Source organism: Tamandua tetradactyla, chromosome 6 (assembly GCF_023851605.1).
Source record: "Tamandua tetradactyla isolate mTamTet1 chromosome 6, mTamTet1.pri, whole genome shotgun sequence".
NCBI classification, from domain to species: Eukaryota; Metazoa; Chordata; class Mammalia; order Pilosa; family Myrmecophagidae; genus Tamandua; species Tamandua tetradactyla.
Window position 1 is genome coordinate 35,996,115 of NC_135332.1, and position 27,114 is coordinate 36,023,228.

At 34.7% G+C, this 27,114-nt stretch overlaps 1 protein-coding gene across 12 annotated transcripts in view; it reads left to right on the forward strand.

Moving 5' to 3' along the window:
* Positions 1–27,114, forward strand: part of STXBP4 (syntaxin binding protein 4) — a 230,780-nt gene that overhangs the window by 105,203 nt on the left and 98,463 nt on the right. For all 12 annotated transcript variants that reach the window (XR_013177618.1, XR_013177619.1, XM_077164824.1 and 9 more), the window contains 2 exons: positions 1,101–1,190; positions 3,120–3,185. Coding sequence is in view for 10 of the 12 variants with exons in the window: in XM_077164824.1 (XP_077020939.1) it covers positions 1,101–1,190; positions 3,120–3,185 (156 nt within the window). In the remaining 2 variants the exon portion in view is untranslated. The remainder of the gene's footprint in view (positions 1–1,100; positions 1,191–3,119; positions 3,186–27,114) is intronic.

Consider the following 27,114-nt stretch of genomic DNA (forward strand, 5'->3'; position numbering starts at 1 on the left):
TGTTATAGTTTTCAGTAGAATCCTTCACCTGCTTTGTTAAATTTATTCCTAGGAATTATATTATTTTAGAAGCGATTGTGAATGGAATAAGTGTTGCTTTTTTAAAAATTTCCATTTGAAATGTACTTTGTTGGTGTATAGAAACAAAACTGATTTTTGTGTGTTAATCCTACACCTTTGCTGATTCGTTTATTAACTCTAGTAGTTTACTTGTGGATTCTTTGGGATTTTCTGCATAAGGATCATGTTGTGATCTTCAAATAGAGATAGTTTTACTTCTTCCTTCCCAATTTGGATGGCTTTTATTCCACATAATCCTTTAAATTGTACTTTCCTCTTTTTTTTTAGCTCTTATGTCACTTCTACATGGGAAAGTGGTTATAATTAGACTTGGAATCTTATCTCTGATTAGATTATCATTGTTTTTATTTTATAGTTGTTTGTTAGAGGTGATGCTGGAAGTAAGAACAGTTGTCATCTGTACTATTTTATTGTTAGCGTTGCTCATTTGTGCATGAATTATTAATATTAGCATACTGTTTCTGTGTAGGAATCTTTTTAAACCATTTGACTGTTATATTACATTCTGCTTAGTTAAAAATAAGGTATGTAACCAATCAAATCTACTTATCTGGGCTCATGTAAATCATATTGGTTGATGATTTCTAGCATTTTCTTAGCCTTAGTTACGGCTGATCTTGAAGAAAATGTCTTTAGGAAATAGTTTATGTTGATAACTCTTAAAAGTTTTTTGCATTCTAAACAGTCTTGGAATTTGAGCTTTTAAGGGAAATTATATTCTCAAAATAAGAATCATAAAGGTGATCACAGAGTACATATAACTTATAATCATCTAAATGCTGTTATAAGTAACAACAATGTAAAATTAATCTTAAATTAATCAAGTTGCACCTGGTTAATTTACTATTTTCTTTTATCTACTTAAATGACTCCTAACTAAGAAATGACTCCTAACTAAGAAACAAAATAAATTTGTTTTCAGAATGCAAGAGCCCTGAGACTGTTCAAAAGGATTTTAGGTTAGTTTTTGTAATCATCATCTAATATATAACTTTTTTCTTATATCTCATTGTTGACAGATTCTTCCCTGTGATTCTTTAGAAGCAGCTGAAATGGAAAGGCTTAAGCATGAAAGAAATGATGCCTTGGAAGAAGTGAATACACTTAAGGTAATCTCCAATTAAGCTTCTTTATATTTTCTTCGGATTTGAAAAAAGAAAAATGTCTTTTTTGAATTCTGAAGTAATGAGCATTAGTTTTATTTTTAATTAAAGAAAATTAAAATCAAATAGCTAACATCAGATTTCCTCAGTCAGCCTTTAGAGAGTTAACTTTTGTGTGTGTGAAACCTCTGTTTCACATCTTTTGATATGACAATGAAGAGTTTAGATGGAAAATATAAATTTAGTTTTAAAAATAAATTGGCAAACCCTCTTCATAATCTCTTAGAAAACTTTTCCTATACTGGTTCCTAAAAAGTTAGCATTTTTACATAATTTATTTCTGTATAAACCAGTGAATCTTATGGTTCATCAGAATTTTCAAAGGCTCTCAGATCTTTCACATTCCCTTAAAGTTTATCATTAAGTTTAGTGATATATTTAATTTTATATTTGAATTGTAATATCAATTACTAGAGTTTTAAGTTAAAGTTGTGTGTGTGCCACATTCATGTAACATTTTTAACAAGGTTTCCCTGAAAAGTCATTTGGTAAATCTGTATTCACATCTAAAGTTCATGAAATGTGACTGAACATCCTAATTCGACAAAAAGTGAAACCCCGGAGAAAACATATTCTAAATTCGTAATCACCTTTACAAAGCATTTGCAGAAGCTATACAGGATAGTATATGAAGGAAATATTTCTTTCAAGAGAGTGTTTGCATTTTCAATTTTACTATTTACTTGCATTGTATAGGAAAAAAAAATGGAGATTATTAAATGAAGTTGAAAGAATATGTAGGTGACCTCTCATCACTTTTCATTATTCCTTGACACCTTTCATGAATGGTTTGAGGTGCATAAAAATGAAACCAAAATAATTTGATGCCAATGGCTAATTTTTATTTTGCACAAATAGTTTTTAAAAGCATTGTGGACTTTAACTTAAGGTCATTCTGCAGAGTTCACATTTACTACTGCTTTGCAAAGGTGAATGAAAATGGATATATTTTCCATCTACAAATACAGAAAACTAGGGCACCAAGAGTGAAGGTGACTTGCGAGAGCATAAAAGCAAAGGAGCCATCAGTCTATTGGCTCCTGGTCCATGGCATATTCATTAGATTGCTCCATCATGTTAATCTTCACATACCCTAATTTCACCTCTTAGACAAGAATGACCTGAAATATACCAGAACGAGCACATTGATTCTTACAGACATTGCAATGTTGCTATGACTCTTTAGCACTTAATTTAATGTCCAAGCAATTCCTTTTCTCAAATTTATCTTAAGATGTTTCCTAAATTACTCTTATTTCTGATTCGTTGAATAAAAAGTCATATATATAATATGATTGAATATTTCAAGGTAAATGCCTGAGTTTAAGTTCACAGATGATAATATTTTATTTGTATGCATAATATTCTTTAACCTTAAATATGATTTCATATTTTGGTTTTATCAGTCATGTCTTCTTTTTTATGGATAATCTTCCAAGAATAAGCTAAAATTAAATTAGGAAACATATAATCAGCCCAGTCTTATATGTACTCGTTAGTATTGTTAAAGTCTTTTACTCCTAATCTAATAATTCTATTCAATTTGGACTCTCCTTGGCCATGAAGGCTTTTACCCAAACATTTAATCAATATAGGTGCACCTCTGGTCCTGCCTGATTTTGGAGGGCCTCAGATTTTGATATTTTACAAAATGGCTGATTAAAGAAACAAAACACATTTATATCATATTTACATCATAATTAAAAGATAACCCATTACTTTTAAATGGGATGTATATAGTCAGAAGAGTGACCAGGAACTAACTTTTCATGATTAACAATTGGATGTTTAGGATTCTGTAAGCTTTAAAACAAAGAACAAAAAGTAATAGTATCTTCAATAATAAGTTTTTAATTCGGTTATTTTTAAAACTAGGAAAAATTATTTGAATCAGAAAGACAAAAGAAACAATTGACAGAAGAACTCTACAGTGTGAAACAAGTAAGTGCAGTGTTATGTATATATATGTTTTTATGTGTGTCTATAAACAAGAGTTATAATTTTAAAGCAGAATATACAGATGCAAATAATTGGTGTACATCTTAAAAGCCAGTTACTTTCTTTTGAGTTTTGTTTTGCTTTATTATTATTATTTTGCTTATTAAATTATTACAATGTCATTTAAATAAAATAAAATTACTTTCCAAATTGTGACTAACAGATGTATTTAAGAGGATTTTAAAATCAAACATATTCTATTTATATTCAAAATTTCATAAAATGAACCCTGAAGCTCAAGAAAATATGAAGAGCGCAGACACTTAAAATAAACCTATCAGCTGGCCAGATGCTGGCCAGTAACAATTACCTTTATGGCCATCTGTTTGTTTCCATCCTCTTCCATCCATAAATCCTGTTCCTAATAATATAAGCCATCATTGATAACTTTAGCAAGTACAGATGTAATTTTTGCCCAAGACATTTGGTTGCCTGTTTGATCTCCTCCAGGATGTTTTCTCATGTAAGGAGATGTCTGAGTTACAATCAAAATCTTGTTTAAATCCTGATCATCAATTTCGTAATCTGAATCAGTATCAGACTAATTAGTAAATGTGTTTTTTCGACCTTCTATTTGTTTCATCTCTTCATCAAATAAAAAACCAACTTCTTCTTGTTTCTTTTGTTCTGGAGAATGATGTTGATTTGATGCCTCATCAGGTACAGGCGCTGATTCCTGAAACTGTAGAGCTGTGTTCCAGCAGCCTTGTTTCTTGAGGATGATTGTGTAATGATAGAGGTTTTACAATGTGACTGTGTGATCGTGAAAACCTCATGTCTGATGCTCCCTTTATTTTGAGGACAGATGCTTATGCTGTAGATGCAGAACACATTTCATATCTTACTAAATGTGCTGATATTTTGGAGGCTATACCTGTGCTAAAGCTTTGCTACTATTGTTCAAAGAAATATTAAAACCCTGCTTTGAAAATTGCTTTCAAAACCAGAAATCCATGGACCAATCAATCTTGTTGCTTTTCTATTCTTTTTTTTTCTTACTTTTCCCTTTTTCTTGTCTTCTTTTATTCATCTCTTTTCATCAAAACAAAAAAGTAAAACAAAAAGATTTTAAAAGGCACAGCATATCTTACTTACATAGGCAATGAATGGGAAGAAGGAAATAAGAGAGGGAAAATTAAGGATCCTGAAGAAATGAAAGGGAAACAAGACATACCAGTCTTTCCTACCTACTTACCCCACCACCATCAACAACATGGATCCATAAAAGAGACTGCGCAGAAGAGAGTGCTCTTGAACTAAGCACTTTTTCTGTAAAATAAACAGGAATACAAAAAATCTGACCACATTATTACAAAATTCCTATAAGAATGAGATGTAAATTAAAGCTTTTCTGCTAATGAAAACTCTCCAAAACAATCCGACAGTGAAGCCGAAGAAAACGTTAACATAATACTCCAGACTCAATTAATTATCCTCAAACATTTAGAACTATTAAAAAATTCCTCAAACCAGAAGTACAAAAAGCAAGAACAGAAATTGCAAAAACAAAATAACAACAGCAACAACCTGGAAGAAACTGAGTGTTGATAAAATTTAGGAAATAATAGAAAAGGTAAAATCATTTCAGAAATGAAAAGTAAATTCCAGTGTGCCCAAAGAAGAATTGATTCAAATGAAAAGGCAGTGAAAAAAATTGGAGGGAAAAAATAAGATGAAATAAAGAAAGAAGTGAAAATGTTTACTGAGAAAGTAAATCAAAACATCTAAACAGCACTAATATTTAGAATTATAATCTAAAAAAGCTTTCCAGAAATAAAAGACCTAAATCTATCATTGGGTTCTGGGGAAATTTGACCTGGAAAGAGCAAGGACAAGACAAGTTCAAAGATAATTCAATGGGTATAAGATAGTCGTTTCAATACATAGTGCTAGAAAAACTGGATATCTGGGCTGAGGGATGGGGTGGGGAGAAAAAAGAAGAGGGGGAGGGGATGAGAGAGACTCATCCCTTACCTTATGTCCTTTGAAATCTAATTGTGAATGGATTATAGATTGAGAGGTTAAGAACTGAAACTAATAAATTCTAGAAGAAAACTTTTGTGGACTTGGGACAGACAAGTTTATCAAATTGTATATCTGAAATAAATATATAAATATATATGTAAACTCCACCTGAAGAAAGCTATTAAAGAAAAACTAATTTCTCTCTCATCAGGTTAGCAAAAATTCAAAGGCTTGACGATAAATACATGGTTGGTTAGGCTGTGGGGAAACACACTCTTAAACATTGCCAGTGGGAATGCAAAATGATACAACCCAATGGAAAAGAATTTGGCAATATCTAACTAATTTATATATGCATTTATCCTTCAGCCTGGCAAGTTTATAGAAAGTCACTGTAAAGATATCTCCAATTATATGAAAATACTTATACATGGCATTATTTATTTCAGTATTATTTGTAACTGGAAAATACTAGAAACTCCCTGCATCTACAAGCATAGGAGATTGAATAAGCTAAACTACATACATGCAATGGAGTACTAAGCTTCTGCAAAAAAGAATTAAAAAAATCTCTATGAAGTAATATGTAGTGCCTTCCAGCACTCCTTTATATTAAGTAAAAAAAAAAAAAGCAAAGTATAGAAGAGCATATGTAGTATACTACCTTCTATAATGAGTAAAATTTTAAAATTCATATATCTGCTTATCTTTATGAAAGGGACCAAAGAAAGTGATACTAATCAAAAGTGGAGGATTCTTTGCCTAGTGCACTCAAATGACCAATTCCTGAGACATCAGGGTTTCATAGAAAGAAAGAGTTCATTGCTAAGCATGAAGCAGAAGATCAGATGACCTACTGGCCTAAAAATCTGTCTCCCTGAACTGTAGTAATTGTGATAGTTTTATAGTTATCAAAAGATGGGCAGGTTTTAGGATTATGACAACGATGGCTCCAGATGATGTAATTAGCGGTGATCTAATTATTGAGCCTGCGCAGATGCATTACATGCTTAGTCACAATGTATGGAAGAAAATCACAGCCTTAATATGACGATGGATGTGAGTTTTAGTATTATAATGAGGTATAAATCACTTCTAGGTTAAAGTTTAAGCTACTGTGCATGTCAGGCGGACCCATTTTGGTTAGACCCAGCTTCGTTTACCAAGATAACCTTGGAATTGGGGAGGGTTAGTTCTGGGCTGACTCAAGTCCCTTCATTAATGAATATGAGGGAATGCCCTTGGTGATCATAAGACAAGTGAGGGTCAGTCACAAGGTTTTTACAGTCACAAGGGCACAAAATAAAGTCTATATGATAATTATCAGAGATCAAGGCAGCTGGATTACAGTTCAGAGATTTCAGATATTTCTCTCTGGCTACTCTAATATAACTGAAAGTACAAAAATGAATCAATAATCATAATCACCGCTTAGATCCTAACTTCTCAGTTACGAAAGGATAAACTAGACAGCAGTTAAGTTTTGGTTACCTACAACATTGGTGGAAAGGGTACAGGAGAGAGTAACACCTCTCTAAGAATAACTTTGTATGTAATTTTGACTTTTGGATGCATGCTAATGTTCTACACATTAAAAAAAAAAGACAGCGCTCAATAAAGATAGAAAGGGGGGAAAAAACCTAAAACCACAAGCACACGGAAACAAATGACTCCAGTTGTACTTCAAATGAATACAATACTATAATCATGCTAAAGGAAGAACAAAAGAACTAATTCAGATAACTTATGTACAGTGTTTGTGTTCAGTGTTTGGCAGGTTGGGGTTGAGTGGGGAAAGAATAGCAAACAAATCCTGGACCATTTCTAGTATGTTTTTGTTGTTGTTGTTTAGTAGTATGGGCAAAGCAATTCTGAAACAATTTAGATGTAGTGTAGGTCTGAGCAAATGTGTTGATTGTTGTTGTGAGGATCGCAAAGAAAAAGCAGAGACTTAAACATAAAATGAAGGAAGGCAAGAAAGATGGATGTAGATGATACAATGCATGATTTCTAAAATATATGCATACAAATGTACATGTGCACGTGTGTGTTGTGTATGTGTGTGTGTGTGTGTCTGGATGCATATGCTATGCATACATTCCCTAGCTTTTTCAGCTAAAAGGACCAAGAAGCAGACATACCAATAGCAAATGAGCAAATAGCATACCTAAAAGGCAAACTCAGCAAGCTCACCAGGAATAAGGAAGAAACAAGAAGTTCGGGCAAAGGTTTTATTTCATGGAGAAACAGAGTTGCCCGGGGGGTGGGGGTGGGGAGATGATGGCCAGGGATAGGAACAGGTGTTAGGCAGGTCTCTGCTGTCTACAGAAATAGGGGGCTAAGTTAGGAGTTGGCAGCTTTCCATCGGTAGTTTAAAATTTAAACGCCTGCCTTAGGCATGCACTGTTGTAAATGCCAGAGAGTGGATAGTGAGTAAGGGAAGTTTACACAAAAATGCATTTGCCAGAGAGTGGAGACTGAGCAATGGGAGGTTATCGCAAGAGTGCAGCTGATGGAGGGTGAAGGAGATGCCGGGCTGGCATGGGTTGGGATGAGAGAGGCTCTCTGAAATATTTACCAGGGGTAGGTTACATCCTGGGGTGAAGAGATCTGGTCTCCAGGTGTAACAATACCTAGTGCCCAGATACTACAACCCATCAGCAAGAACTCAGGCTTCTTGGAAAAATTAGTGATTGTCAGACTGGGGTAGAATAAGTACAAGATGAGCCTTGAACATTTTATACCAGAAAATAAGGAAGTGCTCTGCAAATGACAGGGGAATGAGACAAGGCCAGGAGCATGTTACAAGGAACCAGGTTGGAGTTGCCTGAGTGCATTTGAACACCAAAATAATTTAGTACAGTAAAGAATTACAAAGCATTGAAAAGTCTTTAATTGATAGAACCATACCAATAGTAAATAGATAGTTAATGGGGAGAAAGGATGGCTCTTGCTTATAATAGAATATCGAATGCTGACTGGTAACTGTAGAGGGGCTGCTACAGTTGGAAATCATTGTTTTGCAATCATTTTAGTAAAGAATGGATCAGATAATAAACTTCAGATGCTAAATCTGGGGGGAATTTAGATAAAGAACAGGATATTTTAGTGTCTGTCTACAAATTACCCTATGAATTTCAAGGTAAAAATAGTAATTAAACAGCAGAGAAATCGGAAAACACCTTGTCCAGTGATAAAATGAAAAACAGATAAACGTTGTGTGGTCCAAAATGTGATATCCTAAAAAAGGAATGAACATCACCTATGTAGTATTCTGGCCTAGAGTGTATAACCTGAATCTAATCATGAGTAAAGATAAGACAAACCCAAAAGGAAGACAACTTTAAAACAAGTTTTTGAAAGGCGTGGCATCTGCGTGCGCACATATGAAGGGTTGTGTTCTTCAGGGATGCCAGTGTCATGAAAAGTAAAGGCTAACAGCGCTCTGATGGAAGCAGGCTAAAGAGACTGGAAAACTAATACAGCATCTGACCCAGACTAGGCCCTATACTGAAGGGAGGCAGATGCTGTAAGGACATTTGGGGACAGTTGACAAACTTGGAGTACAGATGGCCGATTTCTTAAAAGTTTTGACTAAATGTTAAATTTCCTGAATTTGATCACTGTACTCTGGTTATGTAAGGGAATATCTTTTCTTAGGAAATATACACTGATGTTTTTAAGGATAAAGGGCCATGATGTATGTAACCTACCCTCAAATGGTTAAGAAAAATGGCTAAAGAAAGAACATGTTTATTTGATAGATAGATAGATAGATAGATAATGTTAAAATCACACCAATAATAACCCTAAATATTGGTGACTTATAAGAATTCTTTATTTCTCATACGTGAACATGTTGGCCGAAGTGTGAAATCTGGTAAATTAGGTGAAACTAGATGAAAGGTATGTGGATATTCTTTGTACTATTCTTATTCTTGCAACTTTTTCTTTGTTTGAAATTATATCTAAATCCAAAGTTTAAAAGAGTCATTTTGGAGACAATTTTTGTGCTTTGAATGGTATGTCATTTTTAATTCTGTGTCTTCCATACCTGCAGTAGCTATCAGTTTGTATGGCCAAGGGGAGGGTTTTTTTTTTTCCCTGCTTTTAATTTAAAATTTTTCTCATAAGCACTTGGGGTGTATAAGCATTAAAAAATCAAATATACCTAATTTAAAAATTATATTAAGGGCTGGTATAAGACATGAATTTAAGGAAAAATAGTAGTTTTGCATTCTTTTTCTAGCAATACCTCCTTTTTCCACATGAGGCCCTCCTGCATTTATTTCTCTGAAAAGATTAGTTTCTGTTATTAAGGAAGGTCAGTGCTGCATGAATACATAATGTAGGATTAATCTGTATCAGAATTCAGTAGGCTTTATAGGAAAAGATGGAACATAGATAAAAAATAAACCGATTACATGATGGACGGTGAATTGGCATAAAAATAATGGCCTTTGCAGGCATACCATCTAGATTTAAATCTTCCCCTGCTACTTGTTAATTTTTGACCTTAGGCAAATTGCTTCATCCTTTTAATCTTAGTTTCCTCATTTATAAAATGAGTTTGATAATAGCATCCTTCCCAAGAGTGTTGGAAATAGTGACATAATGTACATAGTTTATAATGTATATAGCACAGGGTGAGCACTAAATAAGTATTGACTATTATGGTTATAAATGGCCATGGTTCAGAAGAGAAAATACTAAGTGCCATAAAAGAGGTCGAAATGATTTCCTCTAACCATTTAATTTGGAGGAAGAAAAACCTGTTTCTGGCTAGGGGAAATAAGGGGAGTTTCATAGGAAAGGGCATGTGAGTTGGGTCAGTGTAGAAAAAGAAGACCATTCCAGACAGAGGAAATATGAAAAACATGTTATGAAAAGAAAAATTGTCTTTGGACTCAAAATAGGCCCTCTTTTGGATACTAATTTTGCTATTTATTTGTTAATATGTTTGTGTCTTTGTCTCCAAAAAAGTGATACTATCCACCTTATAATTTGTTCATAGAACTTGAAATGATACATAGTAAGAGCCTAAAACTACCGGGCATATAGTAGATTTGTATTTGGTTTATACTGTTTTATTATCATCATCATCATCATTTCAAAAATAAAGAAAGCATAGTGCACATATGGGGAGCATGCACAGATGAAGGTATTAGGAAATTACATTTGGGTGGTTGTATTGGGACCAAAGCATATAGACACTTGAGTACCAATCTAAGCTTTGAAGCTTCCCTTTTCTCACACTCCACATCCAAGTTGTTGGCCCTACTTTAAAAAAAATTGCAGAATCTTAACCACTTTTCACCAGCTGCCATCAGGGGTCTAAGCCACCATCACTCTTGTCTGTTATTATTATTATAGCTTCCTACCGCATCATCCTTTTACCCTTGCCTTCAACCGTCTACAGTCTGACCTCAATAGAGCAACAAAAAAGATCCTTCTAAAACCTAAGTCAGAACTTTCCAGGACTTTCCATCTCACTCAGAGTACAAGCCAGAATCCCACAACTAGAAGCCTAAAGGTAAATCCCAAAGTCTGTAATGGCCTCTGCTAAGTGCCATCTCACCCACCCTCCCCACTCTCCTCTTAGCGCTGTGAACTCATCTCCTACCACTCCACCCACCCCACTGTTTGCTCCAGCTCCTGAGCACCTCCTTAAACTCTCACCCCACCAAACCCCAAATCTCTGTATGTGGGCTGGTTTTTTGTATTGTGATTGCTTTCTAACATACTATGTAATTTACTTATGTTTTTACCCATTATCTATGACCTCCAGTTATAAGGTTAGCTTCACAAGGATAGCTATCTTTGATTTCTTCTCTGATTTATGTTGAGCATCTAGAATAATAACTGGCATAGAGCAGGTATTCAGTAAATATTTGGCAACTAAATGGAGAGATGACTAAAGAATATCTCTACTTTAAGAAGATTAGTTTCTTAGCAGGTTGGAAGGTAACTGAAGATCAGATAAGAGGCTGTAGTAATAGTCTAGAATAGTGCTGTCTAATAGAACTGTAATGGAGGCCACCTGAATATTCTAAATTTCCTTTTAGCCACATTTTTTTTAAGTAAAAAGAAAAAAGTTAATTCTAGTATAGTTTTAATACATTATATTAAAATATTATCATTTAACATGCAATAATAAAAAATTCCTTGAGATATATTTTTTCATACTTTATCTTTGAAATCCAGTGTTATTTTATACTTACAGTTTATTTCAATTTGGACACTAGATTTTCATTGGAAATGCTGGATTTGCAATTTGATTTCATAAAATTAACAGTTGAAAAAGTAAATTTATATACCCAAAAAGTTTCCAACTGCATTAAATATCAAAAATCATTTTCTTTCCATATTTATTTTAACATTGACAACACTTTCTCATCCTTTTTAAGAAGAACAAATTTATCTTTGAAATAAAATCATTTTTAAAGCTGTATCTAAGTTAAATGCATCACTAACTCTAGTGTCAACTCAGTATTTTTAACCTCAAATTCAAAGAGGTATCAGATGAAGTGAAAACAACTCCAAATTTATTGGTATCAACAAAGCATACTTCAAAATTTTTTTAGGTATATAGCAATTTGCAGGATACTGTTGATAATTAAAATTTATATATTGAGTTATAGAAGAAAAATATGTAAAAAAATCATTATTACTGATTTCTGTTCTGAAAAATTTCAATTTCAGTATAAATTCTATTATTTGTCTAGTTTCACAAATAGGCATTTCCTTTCCATGGAGCTTAAGATTTAGTTCATTCATGTGCAGTGTGTTATCACTGAGAAAATGTAAATCATATTGTCTTATTTTTTATCTTTCATTATTGAATATTAGGTTAGTATTCCTTTGGTTTAAGAAAATCTTGGTTTGGAGTTAAAAGTACAAGAAGTATTTGTAAAACTCTTCCACAACTTAGTCAAGGAGTATTGGTAAAGAATACATGGTTGTTAAATGCATTGCCTTTTATTTATTTAATAGCTCTATAAATTGGCAGTGATTCATAGAATTTGCATGTTTATCCTGAATAATGATAACAGTGTTCAAAACTATGCAAAGATATTTTCAGTATGCATCATACAATGATATGAAACAATAAAGAAAACATTAGGCTCTTGTTTTACATTTTCAGTTTGCATTTTTAACCCTAAACATAGCTGCAACACCACTAACATGATAAAAGCTTTATTTGCATATCTAGCTGAAAACTCTTATTTGACAGATGTAAAAGATTAAAAAATATGTTTTCATTTTTTTAGGCTGCAAATTGACAAAGTTGATCATAAATTTGGATGTACTTTGTGACAAAGTGGGACCAAAGTATGAATTAAGTAGTATCTGTTATAATGCACAACCTATCGAAGGCTAAAGGAAGTACTTGCAATTATTCAAATTTTGAATGAGTTGATTACTGATATTGTTAGAAAGTTCTTGTATTCTATGGTTATTTGCTTTGTGGCCTTAACTGAAGATCTTTCATTTTGGCAAAATATCTTTTCTAGTTTTTCTTCATAATTTTCTATATGAAGAAAATTTCTAAATTCTCTGTAATTTCTTGTTCAGATCATATTACCAGCCAATTCATCTCTGCTGTATTCTGTGTCAATAATATGACAACATTTTAAATTTTAAAAAGTGCCTATCCTTACTTTTTTAAATAGAAAATTTTAAAAATTATATTCTAATAAAAATAATAAGTATGTCAATATAATTATCAAATATGAATTAGATAAGTATCACTGTAACTCATGCTGTCTGCATAAAGTATTCAGATAAACTACATTGTTACACTGGTATATAAGAAAAGAAGCAACATTTGAACTGAATTCATCCATTGAAACTGACGGAATCACTTAGATGTTTACTATTCAATTGATTCACATACCTGACAACACACTGCAATTTAACAATACCTTAAATGATGCAATGGTTAAAATGAAAGGTAGTCCTACCAAAACAATAATTTTTAAAATGGAAAAATAATCTACACATCTCCAGTTTAAAATTTAAATGCAAGCTAATTACAATTAAATAAAATTAAAAATTCCATTCCTCAGATGACTAGCTCCATTTCAAGTGCTCAGTAACCACATGTGGGTAGTGACCACCGCAGTGGATAGTGCAGATCTAGAGCTTAACATCCTTGCTACTCATCGTGGTCTGGAACCAGGAGTCACAGCACCACCTGGAAGCTAGTGAGAAATGCATAGTCTCAGGTCCCACCCCCGTCCTACTGAAGCAGAATCTGCATTTAGCAAGTATTCCAGTTTTTGCACTCTAAAATGTGAGCTGCACTTGTCCAGATAGTTGGCAGTGGAGGATTCAGCTGGGTAGTAGTAATGGGAACATGCCAGAAGGATCAGTGTGAAAAATACAATAGGGATAAAGCCAATTTAACAATGATAGAATGTGCAGTAATCAGCAGAGAGAGCAGTCAAGGCTTTGTGGTTTGGTGATTGAAAAGATAATAATGATGCAATTAGCCAAACAGGAGAAAATGAGATTGAAAGTAAGGATATTTTATTTTAATGCACAGTATTCGTTAGTGTTTAGTTTCCAGTTTTAGCAAAAATAATTTAAAATATTTATATATGTTTCTGTATACATAGTGAAACTCAACTATTTGTTTCAGAAATACAGACTTAGAGTAAAAAATTGACTACACAAAATGACCCTAAATCTGTCCATTTGTATCTGCTCTGTATTGACCATATATACCATTCAGCTTTTCTTACTATATAGAGCGATTATTTTGTTAATAGACTTTGAGTAATACAGACTTACTATTAATAAAATAGTTCCTATGCTTTAATGAAAAGACTACTTCTGCATTTTTCCAAGGATTAATTTCCTTTTGTCCTAATAATGAGTCTCTTAAAATTACAAGTAGAGAGTAAGAGTGTATAACTCTTCTCTTAAAGACTTCAAACCCCAAACCTTGAGTTGTATGAAATTTGGCAAAGTTTTCTTCCCTTGGGTTTGTTATCCTTTGAAGATCTTTATATGAAGTCATTACAATATTAGTACTTACTCTATATAAATCATTTGAATGCATAGGTAACCTAATTATTAAATTGCCAGTAGGTTGATTATCCATTTGTTTTCCAATGATGGTTACCATTTGCTTCCAAAGGGAAAAGAGAACACAGAAATTTGATATCCTTTATTCTCCCACTTACAAATTTTTAAGTGAATTATTTTGAGACGGTGGCCTGATCCTGAAAACAGAATAATCTCCCCTTTTGAAGATGCTTTAAGTATTTTAAGTTATGGAAACTTACTTGCTTTTATTAAATGTGACCTGAAAAGAAAGCAGTGAAGAACTAAAAAAAAAGAAGGGGACACAAAGAAGAAGAGAGAGAGAGAGAGAAAGAAAGAATAGGAGAAAGGAGAGGGGGGAAGGAAGGAAGAAATTAGTTAAAAAAGAAAGAGCAAACTATGAAGTAATTCTTTTCCACCAGAAGAATGCGATCCATTGTATTTTCCAATCTGGCTCCCAAATTACTCACTGTTCTGTAAAGAATTGTCCATACTGTTCTATAAAATCTAAATATTTTTGGTGAGTTTTTATGCCTTAAAGAATGACCCAATCTTACTGTTTAAATTCAAGAGAAGGATTTCCCAAGTAATTGCACTTGTTGTTATTTTTTCTTCAAGTTATAACAACCTTTAACTTGTTATAGGCATGACTGTTCTTCTAGCAATTGCCTTTGATCAACAACTTGCTAAAGCCTACTGTCACACTTAAGTTGTTTTTAAAGTTTCTTTCAGCACAGTGTTATTACCTAAGGCAGCAACGAATTGGTGAGCAGTACAAAACCAAAATATTTAGCCTGTCTAAACCAGTCTTTGCCCTAAAGAAACATGGGAAATTGCTCATTTGGCAACTCCCTAGGTTCAGATAAGCCCAGTTGTGGTTGGCCTCACCTGTGCGAAGGTTGGGACGAATGCTTGAGGGGAGCATGAAAGCAAAGGTCAGATCCACACAGGAGGCTCTAGACAGTCAGGTGGAATGGGAACTTGCTAACAGCTGGTGCAGCTGGCATGTAAGCTATCTTAGTTTATGAATGAAGTAACGAAGGAAACTTTAAGAACAGATTTAATAAATGTATTTCCTAAAAAAATAACAATAAGTGATTACTAAAGAGGTACTCGTATTTTATAACAATAAGTGATTACTAAAGAGGTACTCGTATTTTATGCACTTTCAGAAATTGTGTTCCTTTGCACATTTATTTAAAAAAATAGTAAAACCTCTAATTTTAAGAGTTGATATTACTTCTCATTCTCTTTTTATTCTTTTTTTAGAGATCTGAACTTTTTTTAACTTTACAGTATAGCACTAGAAGGTATTCTAAAATGCCATCTCATATTTAGAGGAGGAAAAAGAAGAAAACTATGCATATTTGGTTAGTCAGTCTTTTCTGTCCTAAAAGAGTCTATGGTAAAATACCCCTATGTTTTTGTTTCAGATGGTCACTTGTGGCCTCTGAATGTAACTTCTTTTCTATTAAAAATCCTCTCCACAAGGACCCCTTATACTACTCTTTTAAAGCCACAGCCACTTCCTTCCATCCCTCCCTCCCTAATGCCTAGCTACCAGTTATGTGTTCTCCATTTTTTGTAATTTTGTCATTTCAAGAATGTGATATAAATGGAATCATATTGTACATAACTTTAGGTGACTGGCTGTTTCACTTAGCATAGTTCCCTTGAGATCTATCCAGATTGTGGCATATATCAATAGGTCATCCATTTTTATTGTTGAGTCCATGTAAAAGTGGTGAGATCTGAATACCTGGTGGATTGAATCAATGTCGATTTCCTGGTTGTAATATTCTCCTCTAGTGATGTGAGAAGTGACCTTTGGGGGGGATTAAGTGAAGGGTACATGGGACCTCTCTGTATTACTTCTTACAACTGTATGTGAATCTACAGGTCTCTCAAAAGGTACAAAAGAGAGAAAGCTCTCTTTTGAGGAAAGAGATTATAAAGCTTCTCTAATGACAGAGTTTTGACAGCAATCCTAACAGAAAAACTCATTAAACAAACTTGGGTAAATTTACTTTTCAACATTAATTTCCTTTTCGTGACTCAGAAAATGACTGGTGTATCCTCAACCATTAGGCTCTGCCCAAGAAACTGCCTAAGGTAAAGATAGCTTGCTTGGAAAAGAAACACGAAGACATAGCTTTGGGAGAGCCCTGTTGGCATTCCTGTTTGCGTAGACACCAGCCATACCTGGTAGTCCACTGGAGGTGAATGTAGTGTTCTAAGCAAGCACTAGCAAGCAGATATGTCTGTTTCAGAATTTACACTTCAAATAAATTTTGCTTTTTTAGATATAGAAAATATCTTACATCTTAAGAATTCTAAGTGACAGTTTATTCTCCTGTTCACACTACAGAAGTCATTTTAATTGTGTTAGGTTAAGTAGAGTCAGAATTTTCAGTGTTGGAGCCAACAACCTTAGTCTTTGTAGGAAACTTGTAGTTCATTTGATTGTAGTGTTGTCTGTACTTGTTGACCTAGACAGAGCTGAGAATGTTAGGGTTCTAGGTTCCAGTGAGCACTTAGATTCTGTCTGTTCAGGGATCACCTTCTGCACTCTCAGGTATTACACGCATGCCTGCAGTGACTTAGAAAAGAGACTTAGCAAGAGAAATTTAATTTAAGAAACACTTTTTAAATGCTTATTTTGAATGGAGGCACTGAGTGGAAGCTAGATACCCTGTCTCCAAGAAGCCTTCTGTTTAATAAGAAAAAATAAATAAATAGAGCAAAATTATCATCCTAAAGAGCATTTTAGACTAGGTATATCATAGCTGGTAAGTTGTTACATGTTTGTACACCAAAGTCCCTATAATTTTCTTTATTTAATTAAAAAGAAACAAATGCAAATCTGAAAAATTCCATTGTTAAGAGAGCATCTTTCAGGCCGTATTTTTAACGTCTGGGTGTGTGTCAAATATTTTATGTTTCTTAATGTTAGCACAATATATATTAATTTGGCTGACAAACTAGTAAATTTTACCCAAGGAGGAAGTGGTGATAAGGCAGTTGATACTATAAAGCTCTTTCTTATCTTGGCAGTTTGCTATGTGAGAAACATTTTCAGTACTCTTATTTCAACATGGGACTCATGACACTGTGTAAATGATTTATTCACGAACTTTTGAGTTAAAAACGTGACTTTTCTGGTCATGTCTAATTCCATATAAAATAAATTACTCTATTTGGAAATGTGGTACTTTGATTCATTATCATCTGTGTGTAGATATCTAAGATTTTCTGTGACCACTCCTATCACAGTGCTTTAGCACTGAGGACCACTCATTTCCTGATGTGATTACTAGTCGACATTCTGCCACTTCCATCCATATGCCCCTTACTTCTCTGTTTCCAATTCCCACTCCTGCCTTTTCTTCTTCCTGCTTCTTGTATTCATAAGCAATAATGATTTCCCCCTTTCCTGCCACCAATTTATAAGATCTCTTTACATTGTAAGAATATTAACCCCTTTTCTGCCAAACCTGGGGAAATATTTTCCACTGCATGCAAGTTGTCTTTTAACTTTTTAAAAACCCTTTTGTTTTTATGTTGTCAAAGCCTTTTCTTTGTGATTTCTCCTTTTTTATAACTTTCTTAAATTCATTCCTAGCCAGATTTTAGATACATACTTATTTAGTTTTCCACAGAAGTCTGTCGTTTTTAACCTTCTTAGAAATTGTTTTATTTGATATATGTATGAGATGAGAGTTTACACTATTTCTTTTCAAATTGTTTGTTGTCCCGACCATTTGCGTGTGTGTATGGTTTCACCATTTCCACAGATTAGATTCTTACCTAATCTAGGGTCTGTTTCAGGCTATCCTGTCTTTCTGGTTGCTCTGTCAATAAGCATTTATTGAGTGAATGAAGGAATGTTATAGACAACTCTTGTTTGGCCAGTACCAACTATTGTAGTTTACATATGTCTTAAATTCTTGGGCTGTGTCCCATCTTGTTTCTTTTCTTTTTTTACCTCAAAATTTATTTATCAGTTCCCACTGATTTATTCTTCCAAATCAACTTAAGAATCTCATTTATTATTTAGATCTTATTACGTCTAGTGTCTAATTAGAACTCTTGATCAAGTTCCAAATTTCTGATGAAATGTTGATTGAAATTGAATAGAATCCCTAAAGGTTATTTTGGAAGGAATGCATTTCTGTTTTGAAACCACATCTCCCTTAAAGCCCAAACTTCAGATGAATTCTAAATATTTAATATCTGAAAAAGTAACTTCATGAAAACCCTCATGAAGAGGGTTTAAACTCCAATTATGAAAGGAAGTTTCTGATACTGTAAATGTTCTCTTTTGATACATTTGTAACCAGAATTGGAGATTTGGAGAAAAAAATGTCAACCTTTATTAAACTAGAAAATACATGGTCAGGGTTTAATCTGTCATCAAAATGGGTTAATTAATATTTATATTATGAACTGAACCATCCTACAAATTCCACATTGTAGTATTGACCAGAACAGATGTACTTGTGTGTCTGTCCTTGATTAGGGACTTCTGTTTATAAAAAGATTGAAAAAATGTTTCTTTGATGTTCAGAGGCAGAAATGGATTTTTTATCTTTCTGAGAGTCTAAGCAGCTATAGGTAAAGAAGTTGACAGCTCTTGGGAGGGTTAATTAGAACTAATTATAATTTGATTGACCTGCTTTTCCTCTGAAATGCTTAACTAAAGCTTCCTTTGCGATGTGAGGATTTTGCTTTTTCATGCAAACTAAAGAAAGAAAGTCTTCGTTTTGTGGATTAACAGCCATCTATCATTATTACATATTTTACGAACAAGAATTGCCACATAAATCATAGAATCAGGAATTTGGGTGGGGAAAGGTGTTGGAAAGGACCTACAAGATTATGTAGACCTCGAGAATGTGCACTACATTAATTTTTCATAGAAAATTGTACTTTTTAAGGAAATATAAACTAGTGTGCATAATTTTAAAATCTTGGACTTCCTGGAAGATGGCGGCTTAGTAAGACGCGCGGATCTTAGTTTCTTCTCCAGGACACCTACTAGGGAAGTAGAAACGATACAGAAAGCGCCCAAAGCCACAACAGAGATAAAAAAGACAGCGTACCCCATCCTGGAACGGCTGGCTGGCTGAGAGAAGCAGCTCGGGTGAGATCGCCGAGGCGCGCGGGCCTTACTAGGCGGGGTGGCAAGCAGCCAGAGTTACTCCCTTCCCCCTTCCCGGGCCGGCTGGGAGAATTGGAGAGGTGGTCCCCTGAAACCAAGGCGGCTGGTGCCCACACCACGCGCAGCCCCCGGACCAACTGAGAGAATTGGATCGGAAACCCCCAGGCCGCGGAGAACGGTGACGGGTGCGGGAGGCCCCTTCCAAACCCGTGACTCCCAGGGAACGTGCACTCTCTCGGGCGGGCCGCTGCCGCTGGCGCTCTCCCGCCACGCTTGTTGCCCAGGGCCGACTAGGAAATTCGGGCGGGCTCTTTCCCTGGCTGCGGCGACCAGCAACCCTCCCTGCGTTCGGACCCCGGGCCGGCTCAAGCCGCTCCGGCTAGCGAACCCCCAGGACGGCGAGAGTTTTCCAAAGTTTAAGGTCCCACAGCACCTTTTACTGGTGGGACCCGCAGACAAACGTGTGCCACGAGCGCCACCTACTGGGCAGGATAAGAAAAACAGAACCCAGAGATTTCACAGAAAAATCTTCCAAACTTTTGGATCCAATACCCAGGGAAATCTGTCTAAATGTGCAGACGCCAACAGAAGATAACGGATCACGCTCAAATAATTGAAAATATGGCCCAGTCAAAGGAACAAACCAATAGTTCAAATGAGATACAGGAGCTGAGACAACTAATCCTGAATATACGAACAGAAATGGAAAACCTCTTCAAAAACGAAATCGATAAATTGAGGGAGGACATGAAGAAGACATGGGCTGAACATAAAGAAGAAATAGAAAAACTGAAAAAGCAAATCACAGAACTTATGGAAGTGAAGGACAAAGTAGAAAAGATAGAAAAAACGATGGATACCTACAATGATAGATTCAAAGAGACAGAAGATAGAATTAGTGATTTGGAGGATGGAACATCTGAATTCCAAAAAGAAACAGAAACTATCGGGAAAAGAATGGAAAAATTTGAACAGGGTATCAGGGAACTCAAGGACAATATGAAGCGCACAAATATACGTGTTGTGGGTGTCCCAGAAGGAGAAGAGAAGGGAAAAGGAGGAGAAAAACTAATGGAAGAAATTTTCACTGAAAATTTCCCAACTCTTATGAAAGCCCTAAAATTACAGATCCAAGAGTGCAGCGCACCCCAAAGAGATTAGACCCAAATAGGCGTTCTCCAAGACACTTACTAGTTAGAATGTCAGAGGTCAAAGAGAAAGAGAGGATCTTGAAAGCAGCAAGAGAAAAACAATCCATCACATACAAGGGAAACCCAATAAGACTATGTGTAGATTTCTCAGCAGAAACCGTGGAGGCTAGAAGACAGTGGGATGATATATTTAAATTACTAAAAGAGAAAAACTGCCAACCAAGACTCCTATATCCAGCAAAATTGTCCTTCAAAAATGAGGGAGAAATTAAAACATTCTCAGACAAAAAGTCACTGAGAGAATTTGTGACCAAGAGACCAGCTCTGCAAGAAATACTAAAGGGAGCACTAGAGTCAGAACCGAAAAGACAGAAGAGAGAGGTATGGAGAAGAGTGTAGAAAGAAGGAAAGTCAGATATGATATATATATAATACAAAAGGCAAAATGGCAGAGGAAAATATTATCCAAACAGTAATAACACTAAATGTTAATGGACTGAATTCCCCAATCAAAAGACATAGATTGGCAGAATGGATTAAAAAACAGGATCCTTCTATATGCTGTCTACAGGAAACACATCTTAGACCCAAAGATAAACATAGGTTGAAAGTGAAAGGTTGGGAAAAGATATTTCATGCAAATAACAACCAGAAAATAGCAGGAGTGGCTATACTAATATCCAACAAGTTAGACTTCAAATGTAAAACAGTTAAAAGAGACAAAGAAGGACACTATATACTAATAAAAGGAACAATTAAACAAGAAGACATAACAATCATAAATATTTATGCACCGAACCAGAATGCCCCAAAATACGTGAGGAATACACTGCAAACACTGAAAAGGGAAATAGACACAAATACCATAATAGTTGGAGACTTCAATTCCCCACTCTCATCAATGGACAGAACATCTAGACAGAGGATCAATAAAGAAATAGAGAATCTGAATATTACCATAAATGAGCTAGACTTAACAGACATTTATAGGACATTACATCCCACAACAGCAGGATACACCTTTTTCTCAAGTGCTCATGGATCATTCTCAAAGATAGACCATATGCTGGGTCACAAAGCAAGTCTTAACAAATTTTAAAAGATTGAAATCATACACAACACTTTCTCGGATCATAAAGGAATGAAGTTGGAAATCAATAATAGGCGGAATGCCAGAAAATTCACAAATACCTGGAGGCTCAACAACACACTCTTAAACAACGAGTGGGTCAAAGAAGAAATTGCAAGGGAAATTAGCAAATACCTCGAGGCGAATGAAAATGAAAACACAGCATATCAAAACTTATGGGATGCAGCAAAGGCAGTGCTAAGAGGGAAATTTATTGCCCTAAATGCCTATATCAGAAAAGAAGAAAAGGCAAAAATGCAGGAATTAACTGTTCAATTGGAAGAACTGGAGAAAGAACAGCAAACTAATCCCAAAGCAAGCAAAAGGAAAGAAATAACAAAGATCAGAGCAGAAATAAATGAAATTGAAAATATGAAAACAGAGAAAATCAACAAGACCAGAAGTTGGTTCTATGAGAAAATCAATAAGATTGATGGGCCCCTATCAAGATTGACAAAAAGAAGAAGAGAGAGGATGCAAATAAATAAGATCAGAAATGGAAGAGGAGACATAACTACTGACCTCACAGAAATAAAGGAGGTAATAACAGGATACTATGAACAACTTTACGCTAATAAATACAACAATTTAGAGGAAATGGACGGGTTCCTGGAAAGACATGAACAACCAACTTTGACTCAAGAAGACATAGACGACCTCAACAAACCAATCACAAGTAAAGAAATTGAATTAGTCATTCAAAAGCTTCCTAAAAAGAAAAGTCCAGGACCAGATGGCTTCACATGTGAATTCTACCAAATGTTCCAGAAAGAATTAGTACCAATTCTCTTCAAACTCTTCAAAAAAATCGAAGTGGAGGGAAAACTACCTAATTCATTCTATGAAGCCAACATCACCCTCATACCAAAACCAGGCAAAGATATTACAAAAAAAGAAAACTACAGACCAATCTCTCTAATGAATACAGATGCAAAAATCCTCAATAAAATTCTAGCAAATCGTATCCAACAACACATTAAAAGAATTATACATCATGACCAAGTAGGATTCATCCCAGGTATGCAAGGATGGTTCAACATAAGAAAATCAATTAATGTAATACACCATATCAACAAATCAAAGCAGAAAAATCACATGATCATCTCAATTGATGCAGAGAAGGCATTCGACAAGATTCAACATCCTTTCCTGTTGAAAACACTTCAAAAGATAGGAATACAAGGGAACTTCCTTAAAATGATAGAGGGAATGTATGAAAAACCCACAGCTAATATCATCCTCAATGGGGAAAAATTGAAAACTTTCCCCCTAAGATCAGGAACAAGACAAGGATGTCCACTATCACCACTATTATTCAACATTGTGTTGGAGGTTCTAGCCAGAGCAATTAGACAAGAAAAAGAAATACAAGGCATCAAAATTGGAAAGGAAGAAGTAAAACTATCACTGTTTGCAGACGATATGATACTATACGTCGAAAACCCGGAAAAATCCACAACAAAACTACTAGAGCTAATAAATGAGTACAGCAAAGTAGCAGGTTACAAGATCAACATTCAAAAATCTGTAGCTTTTCTATACACTAGTAATGAACAAGCTGAGGGGGAAATCAAGAAACGAATCCCATTTACAATTGCAACTAAAAGAATAAAATACCTAGGAATAAATTTAACTAAAGAGACAAAAAACCTATATAAAGAAAACTACAAAAAACTGCTAAAAGAAATCACAGAAGACCTAAATAGATGGAAGGGCATACCGTGTTCATGGATTGGAAGACTAAATATAGTTAAGATGTCAATCCTACCTAAATTGACTTACAGACTCAATGCAATACCAATCAAAATCCCAACAACTTATTTTTCAGAAATAGAAAAACCAATAAGCAAATTTATCTGGAAGGGCAGGGTGCCCCGAATTGCTAAAAACATCTTGAGGAAAAAAAACAAAGCTGGAGGTCTCGCGCTGCCTGACTTTAAGGCATATTATGAAGCCACAGTGGTCAAAACAGCATGGTATTGGCATAAAGATAGATATATCGACCAATGGAATCGAATAGAGTGCTCAGATATAGACCCTCTCATCTATGGACATTTGATCTTTGATAAGGCAGTCAAGCCAACTCACCTGGGACAGAGCAGTCTCTTCAATAAATGGTGCCTAGAGAACTGGATATCCATATGCAAAAGAATGAAAGAAGACCCATCTCTCACACCCTATACAAAAGTTAACTCAAAATGGATCAAAGATCTAAACATTAGGTCTAAGACCATAAAACAGTTAGAGGAAAATGTTGGGAGATATCTTATGGATCTTACAACTGGAGGCGGTTTTATGGACCTTAAACCTAAAGCAAGAGCACTGAAGAAGGAAATAAATAAATGGGAACTCCTCAAAATTAAACACTTTCGTGCATCAAAGAACTTCATCAAGAAAGTAGAAAGACAGCCTTCACAATGGGAGACAATATTTGGAAATGATATATCAGATAAAGGTCTAGTATCCAGAATTTATAAAGAGATTGTTCATCTCAACAACAAAAAGACAGCCAACCCAATTACAAAATGGGAAAAAGACTTGAACAGACACCTCTCAGAAGAGGAAATACGGATGGCCAAGAGGCACATGAAGAGATGCTCAATGTCCCTGGCCATTAGAGAAATGCAAATCAAAACCACAATGAGATATCATCTCACACCCACCAGAATGGCCATTATCAACAAAACAGAAAATGACAAGTGCTGGAGAGGATGCGGAGAAAGAGGCACACTTATCCACTGTTGGTGGGAATGTCAAAGGGTGCAACCACTGTGGAAGGCAGTTTGGCGGTTCCTCAAAAAGCTGAATATAGAATTGCCATACGACCCAGCAATACCATTGCTAGGTATCTACTCAAAGGACTTAAGGGCAAAGACACAAACGGACATTTGCACAGCAATGTTTATAGCAGCATTATTTACAATTGCAAAGAGATGGAAACAGCCAAAATCTCCATCAACAGAAGAGTGGCTAAACAAACTGTGGTATATACATACGATGGAATATTATGCAGCTTTAAGACAAGATAAACTTATGAACCATGTAATAACATGGATGGACCTAGAGAATATTATGCTGAGTGAGACTAGCCAAAAACTAAAGGACAAATACTGTATGGTCCCACTGATGTGAACGGACATTCGAGAATAAACTTGAAATATGTCATTGGTAACAGAGTTCAGCAGGAGTTAGAAACAGGGTAAGACAATGGGTAATTGAAGCTGAAGGGATACAGACTGTGCAACAGGACTAGATACAAAAACTCAAAAATGGACAGCACAATAATACCTAATTGTAAAGTAATCATGTTAAAACACTGAATGAAGCTGCATCTGAGCTATAGGTTTTTGTTTTGTTTTGTGTTGTTTTGTTTTGATTTTACTATTATTACTTTTATTTTTTTCTCTATATTAACATTCTATATCTTTTTCGGTTATGTTGCTAGTTCTTCTAAACCAATGCAAATGTACTAAGAAATGATGATCATGCATCTATGTGATGATGTTAAGAATTAATGATTGCATGTGTAGAATGGTATGATCTCTAAATGTTGGGTTAATTTCTTTTTTTCCGTTAATTAAAAAAAAAAAAAAAAAAAGAGAAGGGATAATTGGAGCTGAAGGGATACAGACTGTACAACAGGACTGGATATAAAAACTCAGAAATGGACAGCACAATACTACCCAATTGTAATGCAATTATGTTAAAACACTGAATGAAGCTGCATGTGAGGTATAGGTTTTTTGTTTTTGTTTTTTTTGTTTTTTTTTCTTTCTATTATTGTTTTAATTCTTATTCTGTTGTCTTTTTATTTCTTTTTCTAAATCGATGCAAATGTACTAAGAAATGATGAATATGCAACTATGTGATGTTATTAAGAATTACTGATTGTACATGTTGATTGGAATGATTTCTAATTGTTTTGTTAATTCTTTTTTTTTTTTTTTTTTTTTTATTTATTTTTTTTTTTTTATTAACGGAAAGAAAAAAAAGAAATTAACACAACATTTAGAAATCATACCATTCTACATATGCACTCAGTAATTCTTAACATCATCACATAGATGCATGATCATTGTTTCTTAGTACATTTGCATCAGTTTAGAGGAACTAGCAACACAACAGAAAAAGATATAAAATGTTAATATAAAGAAAAGAAATAAAAGTAGTAGTAATAGTAAAAAACAACAACAACAAACAAATCAACAAGCAAACAAAAAAAAAAAAAAAACCCTATAGCTCAGATGCAGCTTCATTCAGTATTTTAACATGATTACTTTACAATTAGGTATTATTGTGCTGTCCATTTTTGAGTTTTTGTATCTAGTCCTGTTGCACAATCTGTATCCCTTCAGCTTCAATTACCCATTGTCTTACCCTGTTTCTAACTCCTGCTGAACTCTGTTACCAATGACATATTTCAAGTTTATTCTCGAATGTCCATTCACAACAGTGGGACCATACAGTATTTGTCCTTTAGTTTTTGGCTGGATTCACTCAGCATAATATTCTCTAGGTCCATCCATGTTATTACATGGTTCACAAGTTTATCTTGTCTTAAAGCTGCATAATATTCCATCGTATGTATATACCACAGTTTGTTTAGCCACTCTTCTGTTGATGGAGATTTTGGCTGTTTCCATCTCTTTGCAATTGTAAATAACGCTGCTATAAACATTGGTGTGCAAATGTCCGTTTGTGTCTTTGCCCTTAAGTCCTTTGAGTAGATACCTAGCAGTGGTATTGCTGGGTCGTATGGCAATTCTATATTCAGCTTTTTGAGGAACCGCCAAACTGCCTTCCACAGTGGTTGCACCCTTTGACATTCCCACCAACAGTGAATAAGTGTGCCTCTTTCTCCGCATCCTCTCCAGCACTTGTCATTTTCTGTTTTGTTGATAATGGCCATTCTGGTGGGTGTGAGATGATATCTCATTGTGGTTTTGATTTGCATTTCTCTAATGGCCAGGGACATTGAGCCTCTCTTCATGTGCCTCTTGGCCATCCGTAATTCTTCTTCTGGTAGGTGTCTGTTTAAGTCTTTTTCCCATTTTGTAATTGGGTTGGCTGTCTTTTTGTTGTTGAGTTGAATAATCTCTTTATAAATTCTGGATACTAGACCTTTATCTGATATGTCGTTTCCAAATATTGTCTCCCATTGTGTAGGCTGTCTTTCTACTTTCTTGATGAAGTTCTCTGATGCACAAAAGTGTTTAATTTTGAGGAGCTCCCATTTATTTATTTCCTTCTTCAGTGTTCTTGCTTTAGGTTTAAGGTCCATAAAACCACCTCCAGTTGTAAGATCCATAAGATATCTCCCAACATTTTCCTCTATCTGTTTTATGGTCTTAGACCTAATGTTTAGATCTTTGATCCATTTTGAGTTAACTTTTGTATAGGGTGTGAGAGATGGGT